Source organism: Schistocerca serialis, chromosome 10 (genome assembly GCF_023864345.2).
Source record: "Schistocerca serialis cubense isolate TAMUIC-IGC-003099 chromosome 10, iqSchSeri2.2, whole genome shotgun sequence".
Classification (NCBI taxonomy): Eukaryota; Metazoa; Arthropoda; class Insecta; order Orthoptera; family Acrididae; genus Schistocerca; species Schistocerca serialis.
The window spans coordinates 88,960,407-88,983,060 of record NC_064647.1 but is presented as its reverse complement, the minus strand read 5'-3'; the positions used below and the strand labels follow the sequence as shown (position 1 = coordinate 88,983,060).

The 22,654-nt window shown below is 43.7% G+C and overlaps 2 protein-coding genes across 6 annotated transcripts in view; both read right to left on the bottom strand.

Annotated features, from left to right (window-relative positions):
• Positions 1 to 394, bottom strand: part of LOC126425122 (F-box/LRR-repeat protein 7-like) — an 82,416-nt gene extending 82,022 nt beyond the window's left edge. For 3 of the 5 annotated variants that reach the window (XM_050088056.1, XM_050088061.1, XM_050088060.1), the window contains exon 1: positions 280 to 394. In XM_050088056.1, coding sequence (XP_049944013.1) covers positions 280 to 330 — 51 coding nt within the window. In that variant the 5' untranslated portion in view covers positions 331 to 394. Of the gene's footprint in view, positions 1 to 195 lie in introns of all 5 variants that reach the window. The other 2 variants (XM_050088057.1, XM_050088058.1) reach the window with 2 other exon arrangements.
• Positions 395 to 14,279: 13,885 nt separating this feature from the next.
• The window catches only part of LOC126425046 (F-box/LRR-repeat protein 17-like), a 73,210-nt gene continuing 64,835 nt past the window's right edge, over positions 14,280 to 22,654 (bottom strand). The window contains exon 5 of the mRNA XM_050087955.1: positions 14,280 to 15,601. Coding sequence (XP_049943912.1) covers positions 15,430 to 15,601 — 172 coding nt within the window. The 3' untranslated portion in view covers positions 14,280 to 15,429. The remainder of the gene's footprint in view (positions 15,602 to 22,654) is intronic.

The window sequence follows — 22,654 nt, the reverse complement described above, 5'->3', positions numbered from 1 at the left end:
GGGGATCCTTAAGCGTAATACCCCATTTTCATCGAAACATTTTTAAATAACAGAATCGTCCAATATTGAAATTAACACTACATTCCACTTCGCAACTTTGTCATTCTTAGTTAGCTATAACAACGCTAACCTGACAACCAAAACGTTTTGATAATTCTTAAAACTAATTTGGTTTCGGATTCTCAAGTAACCTACATTCAACCAGCGTACACTTGCCGTCTGTTATCTTATGATGCAATGCAACTGCAAACTATCTAGAAATACTTTGTGCCACCTTACAAAAGGTTTCACTATGCCGGAAAATGAACTTCGTGCTATCCTATACGTCATATTTTCGCAGAAATTATTTCCCCTTCGTTACCCTTGTTTTGTACCCCCTCTCACTGTCTTAGTGTCTTGGGAAAAAGTTGAAAATCAAAGCGCTAATCAGTGTTGCCACCTCTGTTACACGTCTTTCGGCGAAGTTGGTTAAGCCGAAAAGCGTATGACTTACAACAGTTCGTGGGATGGAGGAAAAAAAAAAAGAAGGGAGGTGGCGCTTTAGACTTACGCTGTCATCCTGACTACATGGGGCTCCCAAAACCGGATTTCATAAACCGATTTCCCAATTCCGCCTATGGGTGGTCGTCTTGTTTTGCAACAGCCAGAGTGGGCGGGGCCTGACGGCGCCTTTAAACAGCCCGAAACATTAGCACTTAGCAGACTACCATTTGCGATTGCTTGTTGTCCATTATGTCTGTCGTGTGCATACACAACAGCTGATTTAAATACTAAAAATTACAGTCCGTACATGAATAACATAGTGTAAGGAAGGCAATTTCGAACGTTTTTCCGTTCTTGAACGTGTATTTGTTCCAGTAATAACTTGACTAAGCAAGAATTACGTAATGTGAAAATGGTGGTTTTGTAATGTGTATTATTTCACTTTTATTATATTTGTATCAATAGCAAATGACGCTCGAACTCCAAAAACGGACTGATAACCTTGCAGTTTAGCATCTTTAATCCACAAACCAACCAACTCTGGAAGCAATGCTTGTTTCTGTACTACTACTACTACTACTACTACTGCATCTTGTTCGTCACATTTTCAGCTTTCAACTCATAGGCACACATTTTTAATGTTTACATTTGCAAAAAAAGAAACCTAACTGCGTGTTCTTTGCTAGCCCATAAACTTGTGCAGCGAGGAAAGAATCAGGGCTTGCAATCTATCTTCTGTGTGGCAACTAGATGAAGAATTTACGAACTTAAGCATGCAACATGTGAAGAATAGGGCCGCAACTTGCCTTGTAATCGAAATAAATAATGGTTGCTCAGTCATGAGTTGCATTAGAAGAATCTATTTTATATATCTTGATGGTGACTAGTTTTGTGTACATTATTTCAAAGTGAATGATTACTGAAATTTCAAAGAAATAAATGCGTAGATATGTACCTTCCTGCATAATATTGTTCTTGTTTTATTAGATTGTCAGGCATTAGTCTCACTGTAGTTTAGATGTCTTCTCACTTTGAAATCTTACACATGGGGCACGATTGAGTGTGTGGCCAAGCATAGCATTTTACATGGTAAAAAAGGACATTTTTTAAACATCTTCCAGAATTGTGAAATGCTATAAATGCAAGTAAGGGAACGATCTAAATCGCTTAAGACCCCGTAAAATGGATATTTTGCTTTAACATGTTTGTAAGTAGGCCTAAGTTTTTTTAGTAATGATAGTCTAACCAGTGTAAGATGTAGGCCTACCTTTCCAACAGTAGCGTATTTGCATTTTTTCCCCCAGTAACTCTCACTAGTAACATTGTGAGTTTTTCGAGAGTACCCAAATCTAGTTCAGTTGAAATGTATGCCTACTTTGATCATCTGCTTGATTTTACTTTTGAGTTTCATTCTGAGTATTTCAAAGTATATAAGCCTAAACAATGCTATGCGATATACCAATAGTTAGTGAGTTTCATGTTCAAAGTATCAATTACACAATAAACCATAATGATGTGTACTGAGTCTTGTATATTGACATCACCCTTTTGTAAATATGTCTCCGTGCTCATCATTTATTAGTTTTTTCATTTCCTAACTAAAGACAGACATAAATTAGTCAGTAATTCCTGCCCATCACCATTTACCCCTTACAGTAATATATAATCTGCAGAATAGGAGGAGTTGTCAAAGAGAAACATTTTCGGTTTATTTTCACTTTTTGCAGTGCTGTCTGTCGGTTTTCCAGTTTTAATCTACAGTTCATAACCAATAATTTGTCATCCAAATCCACACCTACCCCTGGAAATATCTCACAATTCAAAATTTGGTTCTTATGTGTTTGTCTTACCACTATATAATCAATCTGAAGCCTTCCGGTGTCTCCAGGCCTCTTATATGTATACAACCTTCTTTTATGATTCTTAAAAGAAATTTAGCAATAATTTAATTATGCACTGTGCAAAACTCTCCCAGGTGGCTCCCTCTTTCATTACTTTCCCCCAGTCCATATTCACCTACTGGTTTTCCTTCTGTTCCTTTCCCTACTATCTAATTTCAGTCTCTCACCACTATCAAATTTTCGTCTCACTTAACTATCAGAATAATTTCTTTTAATTTGCCATACATTTCTTCAATCTTTTAATCATCTGCGGAACTAGTTGGCATATAAAGTTGTACAACTGTGGTGGGTGTTGGCTTCATGTGGATCTTGGCTGCATTATTGCATTCACTATGTTGTTCATAGTAGCTTACCTGCATTCCTGTTTTCGTACTCACTGTTAATTGCTTTGCTCCTATTTAATTTTGTACTTATAAACCTGTATTCACATGACCGCAAGTCCTATTCCTCCTGCCACCAAACTTCACTAATTCACACTATATCTAACTTCAACCAATCCATTTCCTTATTTAATTTTTCTAGCCTACCTGCCTGATAAAGGGGTGTAACATTCCGCACTCTGTTCCACAGAATGCCAATTTTGTTTTTCCTGATGAAGGCATCCTCCTGAGTAGTCTCCGCCTGGAGATCCAAATGGGGGACCATTTCACATCTGGAATATTTTACCCAAATGGAAGCAGTCATCATTTAAGCATACAGTAGAGGTCCATGCCTTTGGGAAAAATTAGCCACATCAGTCAATCATCAAGACTCTTGCACCTGCAACTACTGGAAAAGCTGCTACCTCTCTTGAACCACACAGCTGTCTAGCGTCTCAACAAATATCCTTCCATTGTGATTGTACCTATGGTACAGCTATCTGTATTGCTGAGGCATGAAAGCCACCCCACTGACGGGAAGGTCCATGGTTCACTACGGAGATAGAAGAGAAAGGGGTGCTGCCTTTCCTTAATTTGTAAGTTTACTGAAAGCCATGGGGTAAACTTGGCCATAGAGTATATAGAAAGACCACCAGCACTGAAAGGTACCTAAATGCCTCCTCCCACCATCACCATATGCAGAAGAAATCTAACCTGCACACTTTAACCAAGAGCGCCCACAGGATAAACAATGAAGAACATTTGAAGGCTGAACCCCAAACCCTCAGGTAGATTTTCTGGAGCCAATAGGTTGAGACTGCTAGATTAAACTATGGTGGCAAAGCATGAAGGCAATAATGAAATCCAGAAGGAAGCATGAAACATCGTACTACCACCACATGTTCAGGGGGTCACTGAACATGTGGCCAAAATTTTCTCCTGAGCAGGTATCTAGCCGGATGAGTGTGGCAGACAGATAGAAGTTCGAGATGCCAGCGTATTGATGAAACTGTCTCTTACCTCTAGGAGGAAGATTAGAGGAGTGACAGAAACAGCCAGGTGATCCCCCCCACCCCAACATGAACGATCCTGACTTCCAGTGTCTTGCCTACCAGCAGTAACAGCACTGTGGAACAGCAGTTTATGTGAAACAGCACACACAGGTGTGCAGGAGACCACAGTGGCGCATGTACACGAGAGTACTGGTACGCCTCAGCTGGCACTAGGCAGCAAGTAAGCAGCTCTACATCATAATTGCTTTACTGCTTGCCACTGGTAGAAATATGTGAATGGAAAATGGGCAGCAAACATCAGTTAAGAATGTCCATATCCACAAATGAAAAGAAATAATGGAAACACCAATGAAGGATGGACAATGCGGTGATAAACACAAGAATTTCACTGACAATGGCCATCTACATTTACACACACACACACACACACACACACACACACACACACACACACACACACACACACACACACAATGTAATACATACAAAAGAAAAGATCACTAAATATACCTGGAGACTCAGATGAGGGGAACGGACAGAGGGAGTGGGGGTGGGGGAGATAGATAGTTAGATATTCCAGGCCCTTTTGTTGTCAACAGACAATGCCGATCCTTTTTCCCCCAAAACAGCTGAAAACTTTCTTCTCCAAAGGATGAGCCTATACTAACAGTACATGCAGATCTTCCAGTATACTCACTATTGATTTATCTGGTTTGGTTTCTTTCCAGAAATGGCAATTTGTATCAGATCCTTACAATAAGTTTGTTTCTTGAACAAATCTGTGCCTGTAAGATTACAGAAAGTAGGGGAGAAAACTTTATCATCCCAATGCTAAATATACACAGTGCTCTTCACAGTTTTTCCAATCACTACCTTGATGGCAATATTCACACTTCACAAAAAATGTTAAATTCAAGTGTTCATCCAAGAACATCATTCCACTGTCAATTCTGAGATCTATCGCATTTTTAGCAGCCAGTTTCTCGCGTAATACCAAGGCCATGGCCTTAAATGTAAAATAATAATAATAATACTAGAATACATCTGATAACAGAATCCTTGTGTCTTGAGGCATGTTGACAAAGCTCTTTTGTTTATAAGTTTTTAAACTTGTTTGAAATGTTGCTCACTTTCAGAGTACGCGAAGTTTCCACACCGAGAACAAACCACAATACTTGACAAGTACTACTAACCCCCTGCGGGTCCGGGGATTAGAATAGGCCCGAGGTATTCCTGCCTGTCGTAAGAGGTGACTAAAAGGAGTCCCACCCCCTCAAGGGGGTCGTTAGCGCCTGCGTCCGGAGACGGACGGTTCCACGACCTCTATTTGCGGTCATTTTGCTTTTTCACTTCTCGTTTCTTCCTTCCTTCCTTTCGTTGGTTCCTTTCTTTGCTCTTTTCCACCTCACTGTCTTCCTTACTCTTTCCCTTGTCTTCTTCTCCTTGCCTTCTCATTGCCTTCTTCTCCTTGCCTTCTCATTGCCTTCTTCTCATTGCCTTCTTCTCCTTGCCTTCTCATTGCCTTCTTCTCCTTGCCTTCTCATTGCCTTCTTCTCCTTGCCTTCTCTGGTCTCCGCCTCGGCGTTTGACACAGTCTGTCCTCTCTCTCCCTCTCTCTCCTCCTTTTCCTCTTCTTCCTTCCTCCCTGTGCGTGCCTGAAGGCCGACCCACGCGTTCGCACGCGTAGCCGGTGACGGGGTAACGCGTAATTCCCCGCCCTGGGTAGACATGTAAGGCACGCGCGTACCCCTTGGTAAAGGCCAGGCCCGGGGAGGGGTGATTGCCTGAGCTGATACCTTCTGACCATGCCGATTGGTCCCTCCGTCTGGTTCTCGGGAGGTGTGACCTGAGGTGTAAACATTCACCTAAGGCGGGAGTGCCCTCTGAGGGGGTCCCCACAAGGAAGGAGCGCGCCATCGGAGACGCTGGCAATCATGGGGGATTCCTTCGCAATGGATTTCACTCCATCTGTCTCGACTTCTGCCCAAAAACGGAAACGTGACCAGCCATCAGTGACAAAAGTACTACCGCCTGCCCCACAGTTCCTCGTCATTTCTCGATCTGAGGACGGAAAGGATTTTTCCTCTGTCAACCCTTTTGTTATCCAGAAGGGTGTCGATGCCATAGCCGGATCTGTCAAATCTTGTACCAGGTTGCGTAACGGTACCTTATTACTAGAAACTGAGAGCGCCTTTCAGGCACAAAAACTGCTTCGGGCCACACTCCTGTACACGTTCCCTGTGCGGGTGGAGGCTCACCGAACTTTGAATTCGTCTCGTGGTGTGGTCTATACTAGCTCCCTCGACGGACTGACTGACGAGGAGATTCAATCTTTCCTCGCTGAGCAGGGCGTGACGGCTGTCCATAGGGTCATGAAAAAGGTCAACAATGACCTTGTACCGACCCGGACACTTTTCTTGACCTTCGATAGTGTTAAGCTGCCATCGCGCATCAAGGCAGGCTACGAGGTTATTTCTGTTCGCCCCTATGTCCCGACACCTACGCGCTGCTACCAGTGTCAGCGTTTCAATCACACTCGACAGTCTTGTTCCAGTGCGGCTAAATGTGTCACTTGTGGCAGGGATGCCCATGAGGGTGACTGTCCACCTCTGTCTCCTTGTTGTGTGAACTGTCAGGGTGACCATGCCGCATCCTCCCGTGACTGTCCTGTCTATAAGGAAGAACGCTGTATCCAAGAAATTCGGGTCAAAGAGAAAGTGTCCACCTCGGCTGCTCGCAAGCTATTGGCTAGTAGGAAGCCCACGCTGCTCCCAGCGGGGAAATACAGTACTGTCCTCGCCTCTCCTCGGACTACCAGGGAGGTGGCAACCCAGACATGCGATCTGACCTTCAACACCACGGTCGTCCGTTCGGCCAGTGCTAAGATCGCCCGGTCGACGTCTCCTCTTCCTCCCGTCACCCCTCAGACACAAGCACCTTTATCATCTTCTGCCAAGACGAAGACCCAGAAGTCAGATGCACGGGCCTTTAAGAAGGAACCGTCCCGTGCAGACTTCCTACGTACCTCGACCTCCCAGCCTTCGACCGGTTCTTCCACCAAACGACCTTCCAAGAAGGCTCCTAGGAAGCACAGTTCTCCTTCTCCGCCACGGCGCATTTCTTCTTCTGCGCCACCCAGCGGTTGCCGCCCCAGGCCGTCATCCGTTTCGCCTGGCTGCACCGCTGGTAGCCGAACATCTGGCCGTTCGCCGGCGGAGGAAGCCCCCCCCCCCCCCTCCAGGCCATCTTCCCAAGATGGCCGATGAACCTCTAGACCCAATGGACGAAGACTGTCCGCCTACTGATAGCGGCGGCAGTGCTCGCTCGAAGCCAGGGCCTCCGCGGCCTTCGAGGTGACCCCTTCTTTTATCTTCCTTTTCTTACGATGGCACTTATTCACTGGAATATTCGCTCCAATCGAGAGGACTTGAAGTTGCTGCTCCGCTTGCATCGTCCACTCGTCGTAGCCCTCCAGGAAACGAAGCTACGCCCATGCGATCAAATTGCCTTGGCACACTACACCTCTGTGCGTTTTGACCTACCCCCTGTGGTAGGTATCCCGGCTCATGGAGGGGTTATGTTGCTGGTCCGGGATGATATTTACTATGATCCCATCACGTTGCACACCGGCCTGCAGGCAGTTGCCATCCGCATTACTCTCCCCACTTTTACATTTTCCATTTGTACCGTTTACACTCCATCGTCATCTGCCGTTACAAGGGCAGACATGATGCAACTTATTGCTCAGCTACCTGCACCATTTTTGTTAACTGGAGACTTCAATGCCCACCATCCCCTTTGGGGCTCTCCAGCATCCTGCCCGAGGGGCTCCCTGTTAGCAGACCTTTTCAACCAGCTCAACCTTGTCTGCCTCAATACTGACGCCCCTACTTTTCTTTCGGACACATCTCACACCTATTCCCATTTAGACCTCTCTATATGTACTCCCCAACTTGCACGCCGGTTTGAGTGGTATGCACTTTCTGATACATATTCGAGCGACCACTTCCCGTGTGTTATCCATCTCCTGCAGCATACCCCCTCTCCATGCTCCTCTAGTTGGACCATCTCCAAGGCAGACTGGGGGCTCTTCTCTTCCAGGGCGACCTTTCAGGATCAAACCTTCACAAGCTGCGATCGTCAGGTCGCACACCTCACGGAAGTCATTCTCGCTGCTGCTGAATATTCCATCCCTCACCCTACTTCTTCTCCACGTCGCGTACCGGTCCCCTGGTGGACTGCAGCATGTAGAGACGCTTTACGTGCTCGTCGACGTGCTTTACGCACCTTTAAACGCCACCCTACAGTGGCGAATTGTATCAATTATAAACGATTACGTGCTCAGTGTCGCCGTGTTATTAAAGAAAGCAAGAAAGCCAGCTGGGCTGCTTTCACAAGCACCTTCAACAGTTTTACTCCTTCTTCTGTTGTCTGGGGTAGCCTGCGCCGGCTATCTGGCACTAAGGTCCACTCACCAGTTTCTGGCTTGACAGTCGCGAATGACATCCTTGTGGCCCCTGAGGATGTCTCCAATGCCTTCAGCCGCTTTTTCGCCGAGGTTTCGAGCTCTGATCATTACCACCCTGCCTTCCTCCCCCGCAAACAGGCAGAGGAGGCTAGGCCACCTAACTTCCGCTCCTCGAATCGTGAAAGTTATAATGCCCCATTCACCATGCGGGAACTCGAAGACGCACTTGGCCGATCACGGTCCTCCGTTCCTGGGCCTGATTCTATTCATATTCAGATGCTGAAGAACCTTTCTCCTGCGGGTAAAGGTTTTCTTCTTCGTACTTACAATCGCATTTGGATTGAGGGACATGTTCCCGCATGCTGGCGCGAGTCTATTGTTGTGCCGATTCCTAAGCCGGGGAAGGACAAGCACTTGCCTTCCAGTTATCGACCCATCTCGCTTACCAGCTGTGTCTGTAAAGTGATGGAGCGAATGGTTAACTCTCGATTGGTTTGGCTGCTCGAGTCTCGACGCCTACTTACCAATGTATAATGTGGATTTCGTAGGCGCCGCTCTGCTGTCGACCATCTGGTTACCTTGTCGACCTTCATTATGAATAACTTCTTGCGGAAGCGCCCGACCGCGGCTGTGTTCTTTGATTTGGAGAAGGCTTACGACACCTGTTGGAGGGTGGGCATTCTCCGCACCATGCATACATGGGGCCTTCGCGGTCGCCTCCCTCTTTTTATTCGTTCCTTTTTAATGGATCGACAGTTCAGGGTACGTGTGGGTTCTGTCCTGTCAGACACCTTTCACCAGGAGAATGGGGTGCCACAGGGCTCAGGTTTGAGCGTCGCTCTCTTCGCCATAGCGATCAATCCAATAATGGATTGCCTCCCAGCTGATGTATCAGGCTCCCTTTTCGTAGACGATTTTACCATCTATTGCAGCGCGCAGCGTACGTGTTTCCTGGAACGCTGTCTTCAGCGTTCTCTTGACCGTCTTTACTCCTAGAGTGTCGCCAATGGCTTCCGTTTTTCTGCCGAGAAGACGGTCTGTATTAACTTCTGGCGCTACAAAGAGTTTCTCCCACCGTCCTTACGACTCGGTCCCATTGCTCTCCCATTCGTGGAGACAACAAAATTTTTAGGTCTTACATTTGACAGGAAACTTAGTTGGTCTCCACATGTGTCATATTTGGCTGCCCGTTGTACCCGTTCTCTAAATGTCCTCCGTGTTCTCAGTGGTATGTCGTGGGGAGCGGATCGAACCGTCTTGCTTCGTCTATATCGGTCGATCGTCCGCTCCAAGCTGGATTATGGGAGCTTCGTATACTCCTCTGCACGGCCATCCATCTTACGCCGCCTCAACTCCATACAACATCGGGGTTTACGACTTGCGATCGGAGCGTTTTATACTAGTCCCGTCGAGAGTCTTCATGCTGACGCTGGTGAGTTGCCACTCACCTACCGGCGCGATATACTGCTTTGTCGGTATGCCTGTCGGCTACTGGCAATGCCCGACCACCCGTCTTATCGTTCCTTTTTTGATGACTCTCTCGACAGTCAATACGGGTTGTATGTCTCTGCCCTGCTACCCCCTGGAGTTCGCTTTCGTCGCCTCCTTCAACACCTTCATTTTTCACTCCCTGCAACCTTTCGAGTGGGCGAGAGCCACACGCCACCTTGGCTCCAGGCTCAGGTTCGCGTCCACCTTGACCTCTGCTCGCTCCCGAAGTCTACCACTCCCGTTTTATCAAACTTCGTTCGAAGTTCATTAATATGACCTTCATTTATACAGATGGCTCTAAGACCAATGACGGGGTTGGGTGTTCCTTTATTGTCGGGGCACAAAGTTTCAAATACCGGCTCCATGGCCTTTGTTCGGTCTTCACAGCTGAGCTCTTTGCCCTCTACCAGGCTGTCCTTTACATCTGCCACCATCGACATTCTGCATATGTCATCTGCTCCGATTCCCTGAGCGCTATCCAGAGCCTCAGTGATCCGTACCCGGTTCACCCTTTCGTGCACCGGATCCAACGCTCTCTTCAGCAGCTGGTGGACATCGGTTCTCCGGTTAGCTTTATGTGGGTTCCTGGCCATGTCGGTCTCCCTGGGAACGAAGCTGCAGATGCCGCGGCCAAGGCTGTGGTCCTCCAGCCTCGGACAGCATCTTGTTGTGTCCCTTCGTCAGATTGGAACAGGGTCATTTGTCGGCGCATTTTATCGCAGTGGCATGCCGATTGGGCTGCACTTACAGACAACAAACTTCGGGCCCTGAAACCTCTTCCCGTGGCTTGGACGTCCTCCTCACGCCCTTCTCGGTGGGAGGAGGTCGTTTTGGCCCGGTTATGAATTGGCCACTGCCGGTTCAGCCATCGCCATCTGCTGACGGATGCGCCGGCGCCGTTCTGCCCCTGTGGGCAATTGCTGACGGTCTGCCATATTTTAACGGTCTGTCCAGATTTTAACACCCTGCGTCTTGATCTTGGCCTGCCATGTACTGTAGAAGCCATTTTAGCGGATGACCCACGAGCAGCTGCTCGCGTTCTTCATTTTATCAATTTGACAACCCTCTCAAAGGACATTTGATTCTGCTGTTTTCCTTTTTTAATCCTATGCCTGATAGCCTGTCCTTTATCGTGTTTTCCGTTTCATTGCTGTTTTAAACTTGTGACTCGCGGTGCATTCCTCACATAGTCTGGGCGCTAATGACCGTTGACATTGTGCGCCCTAAAACCACAAAAAAAAAAGTACTACTAGTCCCTATGATTTTTTTTAACCAGTGCAGGGAACTAAGTAAAATAAAATGTTGTATGACAATGTTTATGAAAATTCTGTGCACTTGTGGTGCTGACAACATATGTTTGAAGGAAACAAAAACTGTAGTTGTTTTGGGAAATCATGGTTGCCATGTTAGTAGCTTCTGTTCATTAATTCAGCTAAGATATATTGTTCAGGCAGAATGATGAGAATTACTGAATGTCCATTATTATGTGAAAAATATTTTACACTTTCACTAGTGGCCATTTTGGAAACTGTCACAGGGAAATGACTCCATTAAAAATACTTAATTGGTATTTCTCCTGAACTGTAATATGTAAGCACTGACCAAAAATTGCAGTCCACTAATCAAATTTAACACCATAAGTAACACATCACTAGAAAGCCAAATATCAAATATTCCGGTCTGTCTATTATCTTTCACAACACAGTCTCCTCAAAAATGTACCGAAGATCGTAACAACTATGATCAGTTGATGCTGCAGAGGTGCTGCCTGCAGTGATCACTGCATCTTACAAGTTAGATCTCTAACCCTAGGTGACGGAAGGAAACAAATGGGCACAGGAAACACAAAGGGAATTGTACAGTTTATATGACACACAAACAATGCATTGACCTAATACCTCCAGTCCCCGTTGTGCTGAAAACTTTCAGTGTAAAACTAATTTGGAGAAAAGACCACTACGTTCAGTCCGTACAACATATAGTCATACTAACAACTGATATAACTTGTAACACATGAAGAGGAGTCAATAGGCAGGGTAGAATGATCCATATTTGTAAGGCTACTCATAAAGGGAAACTTCAACTCGCAGAAGCTTGTTACTGAGCTACTCAAATAATTAATCTACTAATCTAAACTCATTTCTTCTGGACAGCTCCTTCTATCCTATCGTAAAATTTTCTTTTAAGAACTGGCAGATGGTAGACTATTAAAAGAACTTAGATCTTAAGTGTAGTTACATGAATATGGCTAGAAAATGTTTATTACTGTTAACACTAATCATGTATGAGTTACACATCCTGTGTACTGACACATTCTACACCATTTTGACTAAAGGGATCATTCAAATTATCTATGGAATATGTAACTAACTACAGCCACATAATAAAACAAAATTAGAATGTCTTCATTTGGACTTGCTCACGAAACTTTTACAAAGTCATTGCTTTCAGAGAAACTGGGGTGGTTCTCTACTGGACAATTCATTCACTGTGAAACTTTTAATACACTGGTTTCAGAACAGTTATCTTTCAGTGCAATCTGACAAACGTGCCTGAACCAGACTGTGTGTCATTTTCAAAAGCTGCTTTCTAAGTAGATATTTAGAAAATTTACTAAGGCTAATTTGTAGAAAGCAGGTATGGGTAAGCCAAGAAGGATGTCAAGAATGGCATCCAGGAGCGGTACAAGCATTTCAGCGCATACACTACAGATGGTCTACAATAAGAGCATCTTGACTGTATTTTCTTGACACGCTAACAGTTGCAGTAGCACACTTACTTTAATTTCATAAATAGTGACCTCTCATACTCCTGAGAAAGTAACGTAACTGCAGCCATAATGTTACTGAACGCCAATCTTTGGCAACGGTAAACGTCCATCACTGTACAAAAATGCCTTGACGAAAAAGTAAACAAATCACTCCCGACACCATCCTGTTGGAAGTTACAGGCATGGAGATCGTGATTTCTTTGTCACACAAAATTACTGATTCGTAAGGGAAAGAAATGATCTGCACCTGAACTATTTTGTCTCTTCCACAACACCACTCACCACAGCAAAGTTAACTTAACAGTCTTAGGTACAACATAAAACAGAATGTCAGAAATAAAAAATAAGTGATAGTGATGGATGAAAATGGTTACATATATAAATGTAGAAACCGTGCAATTAAAGCACTAGTACCCTCACCTCCTGTCACGTCTGCCTCAATGCTCCTGGCAAACATTGATGGAATTGACCAATTGACGCCCCAATGCTGCTGCTAAACATTGAAGGAATCAACCAATTGCAGGGGTGTATTTCCTTATATTCTTCAGGTTTCCCCACCTCCCCATTGCACAACTTTGCTTTTGTGAGTGACGAGACCTCACTGGCGTCTTCTACCACACTTTTCCTTTACTTCCAAGAAGAAAACTCAAGAACTTAATGTTAGGAATAAATGCCTTTTGAATATAGCTTAAACAAAGATTTATTCGGTGCTCATAAACACGCTCGTACTGACATAAAGACAACTAGCTTAAAATTCGAAAGTTTTCACCACAGATCTGACTTAAATAACTTTTTCAATGGTGTTGCATTACATTAACTGAATCTACAAAGTACATGCGAAGTCCACCAACATTTATGGTATTTCTGTCTATAAATAATTATGCCACAATAAATGTTAGGAAACTTAAATTTTCATGACACTGTGAATATTAATCCAATCGGTAAATAAAAAACAGGAAAACAGCCATCAGCATTGATTTCACTGCCGAACATAACAATTATAGATGGGTCCACCCCGGTTACTATACCCAGTCAACTAGGGTTGGAGGGATTTGATGTCATTTCTTCAATAATTATACTGTGTAAGTATCTAACCTTCCATGGGCTGTGGGGTTAATACTTTTTGAGATACTCCTCCTGAGGGGCTGACAGCAGCCAAGATGGTCATATACTGTCAGCTGCTGTGTTTACACCAGCTGTCGAAGACTTCGCATGCCAGCTGTGAGAGGCACTGGATTTTGCTTCATTCTCTGTGTACCGTGTGACAATTTCTGAATGTCTTACATAACAATAACTTCTTGCCGGTTATAGACAGTCCTTGTCAACTATTCTCTAGTGCTAACTGGCCTCAGGTCTTATCAATTATCTATTCTCCATTTATTTTCTTAATAAATGTTTATTTGTTCCTGGCACACCGGAGGTCGAATCTCGTACAATTGGCGATCTGTCTCGGTCTTCACAATTATAGTTGTTCGGATGGCCAACACAGATTTTATTGACAAATGCCTGTTGACCTGACTTATAAGTAACTTTTGGTTTGGCTGCCACTTGGATGACAGTTTTTGTAAGTGACCATATACATAACAGCAAACATTAACCTCTGATACTGAATAAATAACATTTTCCTTTTCTTAAATATTAACATACTACTGCTTATTTGAAAATGATCCATTTGCTACTGGTCACCCTGGAGCAGATGAATTTTAGTATTTGTCCCGCAAAATAACTGACACTGTCAGAAACAAAAGAGTATAAAACACAAACTAGTAACAGCATGAAAAGCTTTTCTGAGAAATGTATTAATATTTTGAAGAAAAACAAAGCTTGACTACAATTAACAGCTTCAAGGGGATGTAGGGCACACAAGTTATACAGTTATGAAGAGAAAAGCAGAGGACAGACTAGGTTGGAGAGCTGTGTAAAACCAGACAATGGTAACTGAAGTAAGAAGGCAAAATATAGTTGTCACAGAAAGTCTGAACTGGCAATGGAGGCTGGAAAGAGATTGGAAATTTTTATCTCAATGGGTAATATTCTGGAAACCTGAAGAAACACTCATTGCAGTTCATCATGATAAGGAGGGCAAAACTATTAGAGATGGAGAAATACATCACCTACAGCCATTTAAAAAATAAATAAATAAAATAAAAACCGAGGCACTCTTGTAGGAATCTTTTCCAGAAACTACAGGATTTTACAATTTAGGAAAAATCACAGTTTATATGGCAAGACGGGACTCTGAAGACAGTTAATCCTTTGAGGTCCTTCACTCACAGCCTAAGAGTGCCAACCCTTTCCCTCTACCAAATCATACCACAAACACATACCTGTACATCCTTGGCAACTGTTGTTACGTTTAAATTCAAATATATTTTCTTTGTTGCTTTGAATAATGTCACCTCACAACAAAATCCTTAAGGAAGAAAACAATTATTTGTCTTTTAAATAATAAAAAAAATCACAAGTTTCCTTTTAGTGGAATCATCACAACATTTAGTGAATGTAGGCAGACATCACTACATAATCAAAAACTCGAACCTAGAATTATGTAGGGAAATTTTTCAGCCACACAGTATTAAAAGGATTGGCTGCCACTCATAATACTCCAAAAACTAATTTTTATTTGTGCCGGTAGAATTTCCAATAACACAGAGTCACTCAAGTCATTGATAAGTAAATAGAATAACTTAAAACAAAACCGAGGCACTTGACACATCTACAGTTACTAAAGTCTTCACCATTGTTATATTGTCTTTTGTTCCCCTTTCCCATTCCTTATTTCAGGCATCCAATACCCTGCTGAAGCTGACAACACTAAAAAATGGAGCACAGGCTGAGTTTTGTAGTCAGGGTCTTTGGAACACCAGTGCAGCTTCCAGCAGTGTGCCAGTCCCACAGCTCCCCAGCTCCAGGTGCCGAGTGAGCGCAGACGCTGGAAATGGTGTCACTCGTAGTCACCCTCTTCGTAACTATCATCTGTGACGTAGTCACCCTCTTCGTAACTATCATCTGTGATGGGTGCCCAGAGGGTGCCCTTCACCCTCAGGTCTGGCATCTGGGCACTAATTCTGTCCAGCACGTCTTGGTCTCCATCACAGTAGTCTATCTCCAGCTCTCTGTACAAGACAAGAGACATGATAATTATCAAGAACTGTCACAGTTAGTTTTTATTCTGTATAATATAAATACACTCAGCCGAAGCTTCCACTGGTTAAAGGAGACGAGTCAGATTACGGCTTCTAGAAAAATTTTATTCGTGCTGTGTACAACATGAGGCAGGGGAGCACTTACTATTGAGGAACATGTTGTGCTGTATCAAATGTGAAAGCTATCAAAGAAGTCTTCTTGAGGCTATAAACAAAATACTGGACTTGTTAAAACACATTTATTAAAACCATCTGAAACAGCACCTAACTTCTATACAGAATCACCATCTCTTAATGAACTGACGGATTGTCTCTGCATGAAATTGAGCTAGTTAAAATATTACAATAGACCTGTTACAGCTTCTTCAAGTTATTCATTGTAGCCGAGTCTCTTTTCTAAGTTCGAGAAGAGGTAGAAATCAGTCACAGCTAAGTCTGACTGTAGGGAGCATGTTCCAGAGTGTCCTGTTTGAACTGATGCAACAATTCTCACATTTGTCAAGCAGAATACAGTCAAGAACTGTTATCCTAAACTGAGACACCAGTACTTGAGAGACCACTGCACTTATTTTGAATGGTTATTCTCACATCTCCTAATGACTCACAGCAGACATTAGAATTAAGAGTCCTTATACTTTTTATAAAATTCATGAACAAGATTCCTCTGATTTCACAAAAGACAGTATCCATAACCTCTCCAACTGACAGTTTAGTGAGCTTTTCTTGCTGTGCCCCTACGTGATATGATCACACATGACTGACTGCCATTTTGTCACCATGTTGGCAACGACTACTCATCTCTCACCACTGGTCACTGCTTTGTTTTGTAAGACTTCTCCTTTTGAATTTTACTGATAAAGAAAGTCCAGAGAAGCTGTCATCTGTTGACTGCTGTTGTTCTTAGACAGAATTTTCGACTTTAATGACCACAGAACTTCTGGTAACCTACTTGCATCTCCTGTAAAACACTTCTGCAAAAACTGTGAAAGTTGCCTAGCAGTCAACATATTGGGAAATCCCAATCCACGTGCTTTTTTTCTCTTTTTTCCTCTCCATGAAAGTTGCTACTCACCACATAGTGGAGATGCACAGCCACAGATAGGCACAAACAAAATTACTGTCACAATATAAGCTTTTGGCAAACAAGGCCTCTCTCGCGTGAGCGAGCGCGCGCGCGTGCGCACACACACACACACACACACACACACACACACACACACACACACACACACACACACACACACACACCCCTGGCAGCTGAAGACACACTGTGAGCAGCAGCAGTGGCAGTGGCAGTGGCAACTGGGTGGGGGTAAGGAGGATGCTAGGGCGGGGAGGGGGAGGGATAGGAGGGTAGGGATGGGGGACTGTGAATTGCTGTTGGGAATGCACAACAATGAGGTGGAGAGAGGGTAGGGCAGCTAGGTGCAGTTGGGAAATTAGACAGTGGGCAAGGGAGGGGGGGGGGGGGGGTTGCAAAAAAGTGCAGAAGTAAAAAGACTTGGTGTGTTGGTGGGCTGAGAGCTGTATAGTGCTAGAATGGGAACAGGGAAGGGTGAGAAAAATGACTTATGAAGGCTGGGGCCAGAAGGGTTATGGGAACATAAGATATACTGCAGTGAGAGTTCCCACCTGCGCAATTCAGAAAAGCTAGTGTTGGTGGGAAGGATCCCTATGGCACAGGCTGCGAAGCAGTCATTGAATGAAGGATTCTGTGTTGGACAGCGTGCTCAGCAATAGGGTTGTCCCCTCGATTCTTGGAGACAGTTTGTTGGTAGCCATTCATGCTTACAGACAGCTTGTTGGTTGTCACACTCACATAGAATGCAGCACAGTGGTTGTAGCTTAGGCTGTAGATTACATGACTGGTTTCACAGGTAGCCCTGCCTTTGATGGGATAGGTGATGTTTATAACTGGACTGGAGTAGGTGGTGGTGGTGGGAGGATGTATGGGACACATCTTACATCTATGTCTATTATAGGGATATGAGCCATGAGGTAAGGGGTTGGCAGCAGAGGTTGTGTAAGGAGGGACAAGTATATTGTGTAGGTTCAGTAGATGGCGGACTACCACTGTGGGAGGGATGGAAAGGATAGCGGGCAGCACATTTCTTATTTCAGGGCACGATGAGAGGTATTCGAAACCCTGGTGGAGAATGTAATTCAGCTGCTCCAGTCCCAGGTGGTACTGAGTTATGAGGGAAACTCTCCTCTGTGGTCAGACGACGAGACTTCGGGGGGCTGTGGGAGACTGGAAACATAAGGCATGGAAGATTTGTTTTTGTACAAGGTTGGGAGGATAATTACGGTCTGTGAAGGTGTCAGTGATACCCACAGTATATTTCAAGAGGAACTGCTCGTAACTGCAGATGTGATGATCACATGTGGCTAGGCTGTATGGAAAGGACTTCTTGGTATGGAATGGGTGGCAGCCGTCAAAGTAGATTTATTGCATGTGGTTTCATATGGACAAATGTACTGATGTAGCCATCTTTGAGGTGGAGGTCAACATCTAAGAAGGTGGTTTGTTGGGTTGAGTACTAAGCTGCACTTTTTTTTTCCGGTTTTTGTAATCCAAAAACCCACCTGCAGCTTAGAATCAAGTGCAAAGTAAGCAGAAGTTCTGAAAAATGTTGGTAGGTGTCGTCACAACTAACTTCTGCTGTCGAATTATGTAGCGCTACACAGACCGCTCTGCAGGCACAAAGATAAATACTGGCGACAAAACATCTGTGTCAGTAAAAAAAGGTGGAAGACGAGCTTTTTTTCACCGCCCCAAGTTTCATCCACTACATTTTTATGCATTATCCAACAAAGTATATACAAATTCCATATTGTTCATCTTCGAATGTAGCAGCATTTCAACTTACTACGAAAATCCGACTGGCAAGATTGTTTGGGATGTTTGTCAATATGGCCAATTCTACATTCTGAATTTTTTCCTACTTGTGACAAGAGATCGTTGCTAATAAGAACTTTTATGAATTGTGAATCGCATGCAGTATTCTTTTCACCATAAGAATAATACCGTACGAATATAAACATTTTGCCATGTATTCTTTCGTGTTTGCTGCTACCTCGTTTAAATCCTGTCTGCCTAATAAACTACGAAACTAGAGTGAGACAACAGCAAATGCGGAATAATATACATATCACGTCATGTTTATGTTCGTATTGTTCTTATGCATACTAGTGACACAGTCAGAAATGAAGTACGGCAATTGACAAGATTTTTAAATCTAAGATGACTAATTTCTGTGCAGAATGTAATGTACTACAGAGGCGTCTGCAAAGATTTTCAACCGGAGAAAAATTTTCGCTAAACTCTCGTTCAGAACATCTTCTATCATATGCAGTCTATTATTTGGTTCTTGTTGATCATTATCAAAGAAAGCAGCAGTGTAAGTAACAGCAAATAACAAGCAGTCTCTTGCCATTGTTTCGCTAATGAGACGATTCCGCTTTTTTTTTTTATAGTAAGCGGCGGTAGCGCGAACAAAAGCAAGAGATGCCGCGAGCGGCGACAGGTCATAAACACTCACTATCAGAATGCGACAAACAATGCATGACACAGTACAGTTATGCATTTTCAGCTTAAGAGTGACATAAAGATCTATAACAAAGAGAATGGCACTTACCAGATCAAAGAAAAATAAGCAATCAATTCAAACCAGATGAAGCACGTGAAAAAGGAATGGTACCCGTATAAATACGGACGGAGCACCTGACGCATAGCAATGGCTACATGGTAAAGCTCAACTGCTAAGCTTAAGACTCGAACCAAACTACTGTAGCTGTATCGTCATTCATTCAACCTAAATTGTGTCTCATATTACAGTGGACCAACTTTTTTTCGATATGGATGTGCGGCCTAAAACTTTTCTCTCCCTTGGAATTTCGAGTCTCAAATTTCAGGTGCGGCTTAGATTCGAGTGTGGCTTAGATTCAAGTAAATACGGTAAGAACCAGGTGAAGCATATGGGGGAAAAGCTGTTGAGGTTCTGGAGTAAAGTAGATAGGGTATCTTCACTCTCGATCCAGATCGCAAAGATGTCATCAATGAATCTGAACCAGGTGAGGGGTTTAGGATTCTCGGGGTTTAGGAAGGGTTCCTCTAGATGGCCCATGAATAGGTTGGCATAGGATGGTGCCATGTGGGTGCCCATAGCCGTACCCTGTATTTATTTGTAGGTAATGCCTTCAAAGCAGAAGTAATTGTGGGTAAGGATATAGTTGGTCATGGCAACTTAAAAGGAGGTTGTTGGTTTGGAGTCCATCAGGCATTGTGAAAGATAGTGTTCATTAGTGGTAAGGCCATGGGCATTAGGAATGTTAGTGTAAAGGGAGGTGGCATCAATAGTGATGAGCAGGGCACTATGTAGCAAAGGGACAGGAACTGTGGAGAGTCGGTGGAGGAAATGGTCAGTATCTTTTATATGAGCAGGTAGGTTCCAGGTAATAGGTTGAAGGTGTTGGTCTATGAGTGGGAGCACAGTGAAAATGAGAGTTTGGCATCAGTGGCCGGGAGTTCCCAGGTGGGAAGTTTGGCTGCCCAGTGCAAGTCTTATTGAGTGTGACGCCACATTGGGCAACTTGTGCATTGAAAGTGGGGGTGAAATGATGGTGAGGACAGCATGACACCCAGTCCCTGAGGGGAGAAAATCTCCCACCCCAGCCAGGAATCGAACCTGGGCCCCCTTGCATGGATTTCCAATGCGCTGTCTGTTCAGCCATTGGGGCAAACTGGGGGCACAGTAATTGGCCACAATGGGGTGTCCTGGTTGGTTGGGTTTATGGATTTTAGAAAGCATGAAGAAGATAGGAGTGCAGGGAGTGGTGGGGGTATGCAGAGTGGTGGACTCTGGGGAGAAGTTCTGTGATGGGCCTATGGATTTGAGTAGAGACTGGAAATAGGTCATAGTCACCGGAATAAGGTGACTATGGCAAGGTTTGTAGATGGATGTATCTGAAAGCTGGCAGAGTCCTTCTGCCAAGTAATCCTTGTGGTTCAACAGTGGTAGTGACTTTGTTCACAGGTAGGATCATAAGGTTGGGATCAGTTTTTAGTTGGTGCACTGTGGTTCTTTCTGCAGATGGAAGGTTAGTTTGCATGTTGAGGGATTTGGGGAACAATGGTGAGGCATAGTTCAAGTTTAAGAAATTCTGAAAAGTTAACAGGAGGTGATATGGGGGCAGTAGGAGTGGATCACAGTTGGATGGAGGAGTGAATTGAATCAGACAGTTTAACATTGGTCTTTAGTTAAGTCTGATTGATAGTAGGGTTGGCGGCAAAAAATGTTTCCACTGTAGGGACTGGGAGAAGGAGAGGTCTTTAACATGTCCTGCATGATTGAATTTTGGATTTTCCATTGTTCATGCTGAGTGTTATTTTTTTATGAATATTTTCTGACTACAGGTGGAGAGCCACTTTCTAAATCACTGAGACCATTCGACCTTCCATATTCAAACTGTAGACGCCAATAGCCTGGAATACCTTCACACTTCACATTTGGTCAGTATACAGCACAAATTTCGTACGTCTCAACAGATTTTTGCCACCTATAATAGTATTACACAATGAATTTTATATCTGGAACCATTTTCAACTCTGCTGCTCATACCAAATTGCTAACTTCGAGGAATGGTACACAATGATGTACTGTATGAGTCAGCGTTTCCCCAGCAATTTCACATTACATAAAAGGCAGATGTCACTTTCTGGATAGCCCTTGCACAAGCCACATTGACAGCTTATTCCATTTGTAGCACCCCCCCCCCCCCCTCTCTCTCTCTCTCTCTCTCTCTCTCTCTCTCTCTCTCTCTCTCTCTCTCTCTCTCTCTCTCTCTCTCTCTCCCCCCCCCTCCCCCACACACACACGAATACCTATTGCCTAGACTACTGCACTAGTATGAGTATAGTGTTACCTGAGGTTCACTAGTCTGCCAGGAAACTTGTCAAATGGTACGGCCCAGCAGATACATTCCCTGAGGAAAAGTCTGCGCAGCTCTGACATTTCAAGGATGCAATTTACACTGGGTTTTAACTTATAAAATTTAATGTCACTGAATTCCAAAGCATTCAATGCTGGCAGCTTAGCTATGTATGACATTGCTTTTCCATCAAGACATTGACAATAAGTAATTTTCAGTCTGAAACATAGCAAAATTATCTTGCTGTAAGGTTGATAACAGTAAATATTTGAGCAGAAATGTTTTTTAGTTAGGTCTATTAAGATTTTTAGGATAACGTAACAGGAAGCTGTCATCAATCATTCAGGTCATTGTTAAATCAAATAACATTCTAAAAACAGCAATATTTTACCTATTTATAATCCATTATTAAGCATTTAAATGCACTAAAGATCATCATTTTGTGTGCACACATGCACCACGCACACACATGTGCATTGTGAAAAGGATACAGTAAGACACAGGGTGGTTATAATTAATCTTTCGCTACTTGAACCAGTGATTCAGATGTTTGAATTGGTGATTTGTGAATTGCTCATTGGAGAGGCCAACAGCCAACTGTGGCACAAATTGTTGAAGAAGTTATGTTGCCGTGGCTGAGAATGCTTGATGCGACGTGCACAAGCAATGTGACGACACCTGAACATTCCACGGTTCACCATTTGAAAAGTGCTGTGAACAATTATGAAATGGTATCTGCACAAACTTCCAGGCTGTTGTGGATGCAGATGGTCATCGCACTGTGCAAGTTTGTAACATGGAACCAAACAAGGTATGCAATTAAGAAATGTTACCCTCTTACACAGAAATTAAAATGGTTCCTGCAGTGGTTTATTCGCTATTTGTCTTCTGCATGTCCTCAACAAATGTTTGCACAAAGTTTCATCATCCTATGATCAGTCATTTTTTCATGGGGCCCTCTCAAGTAGTGAAAGCTTAATTATAAATACCTTGTACATCCACAAGTTATCTACTACTATTACCAGTATAGGCACAACAGTCTATAATATGGAGCAGTTGTAAATATCACATGACACTAGTTGTCCAATATAC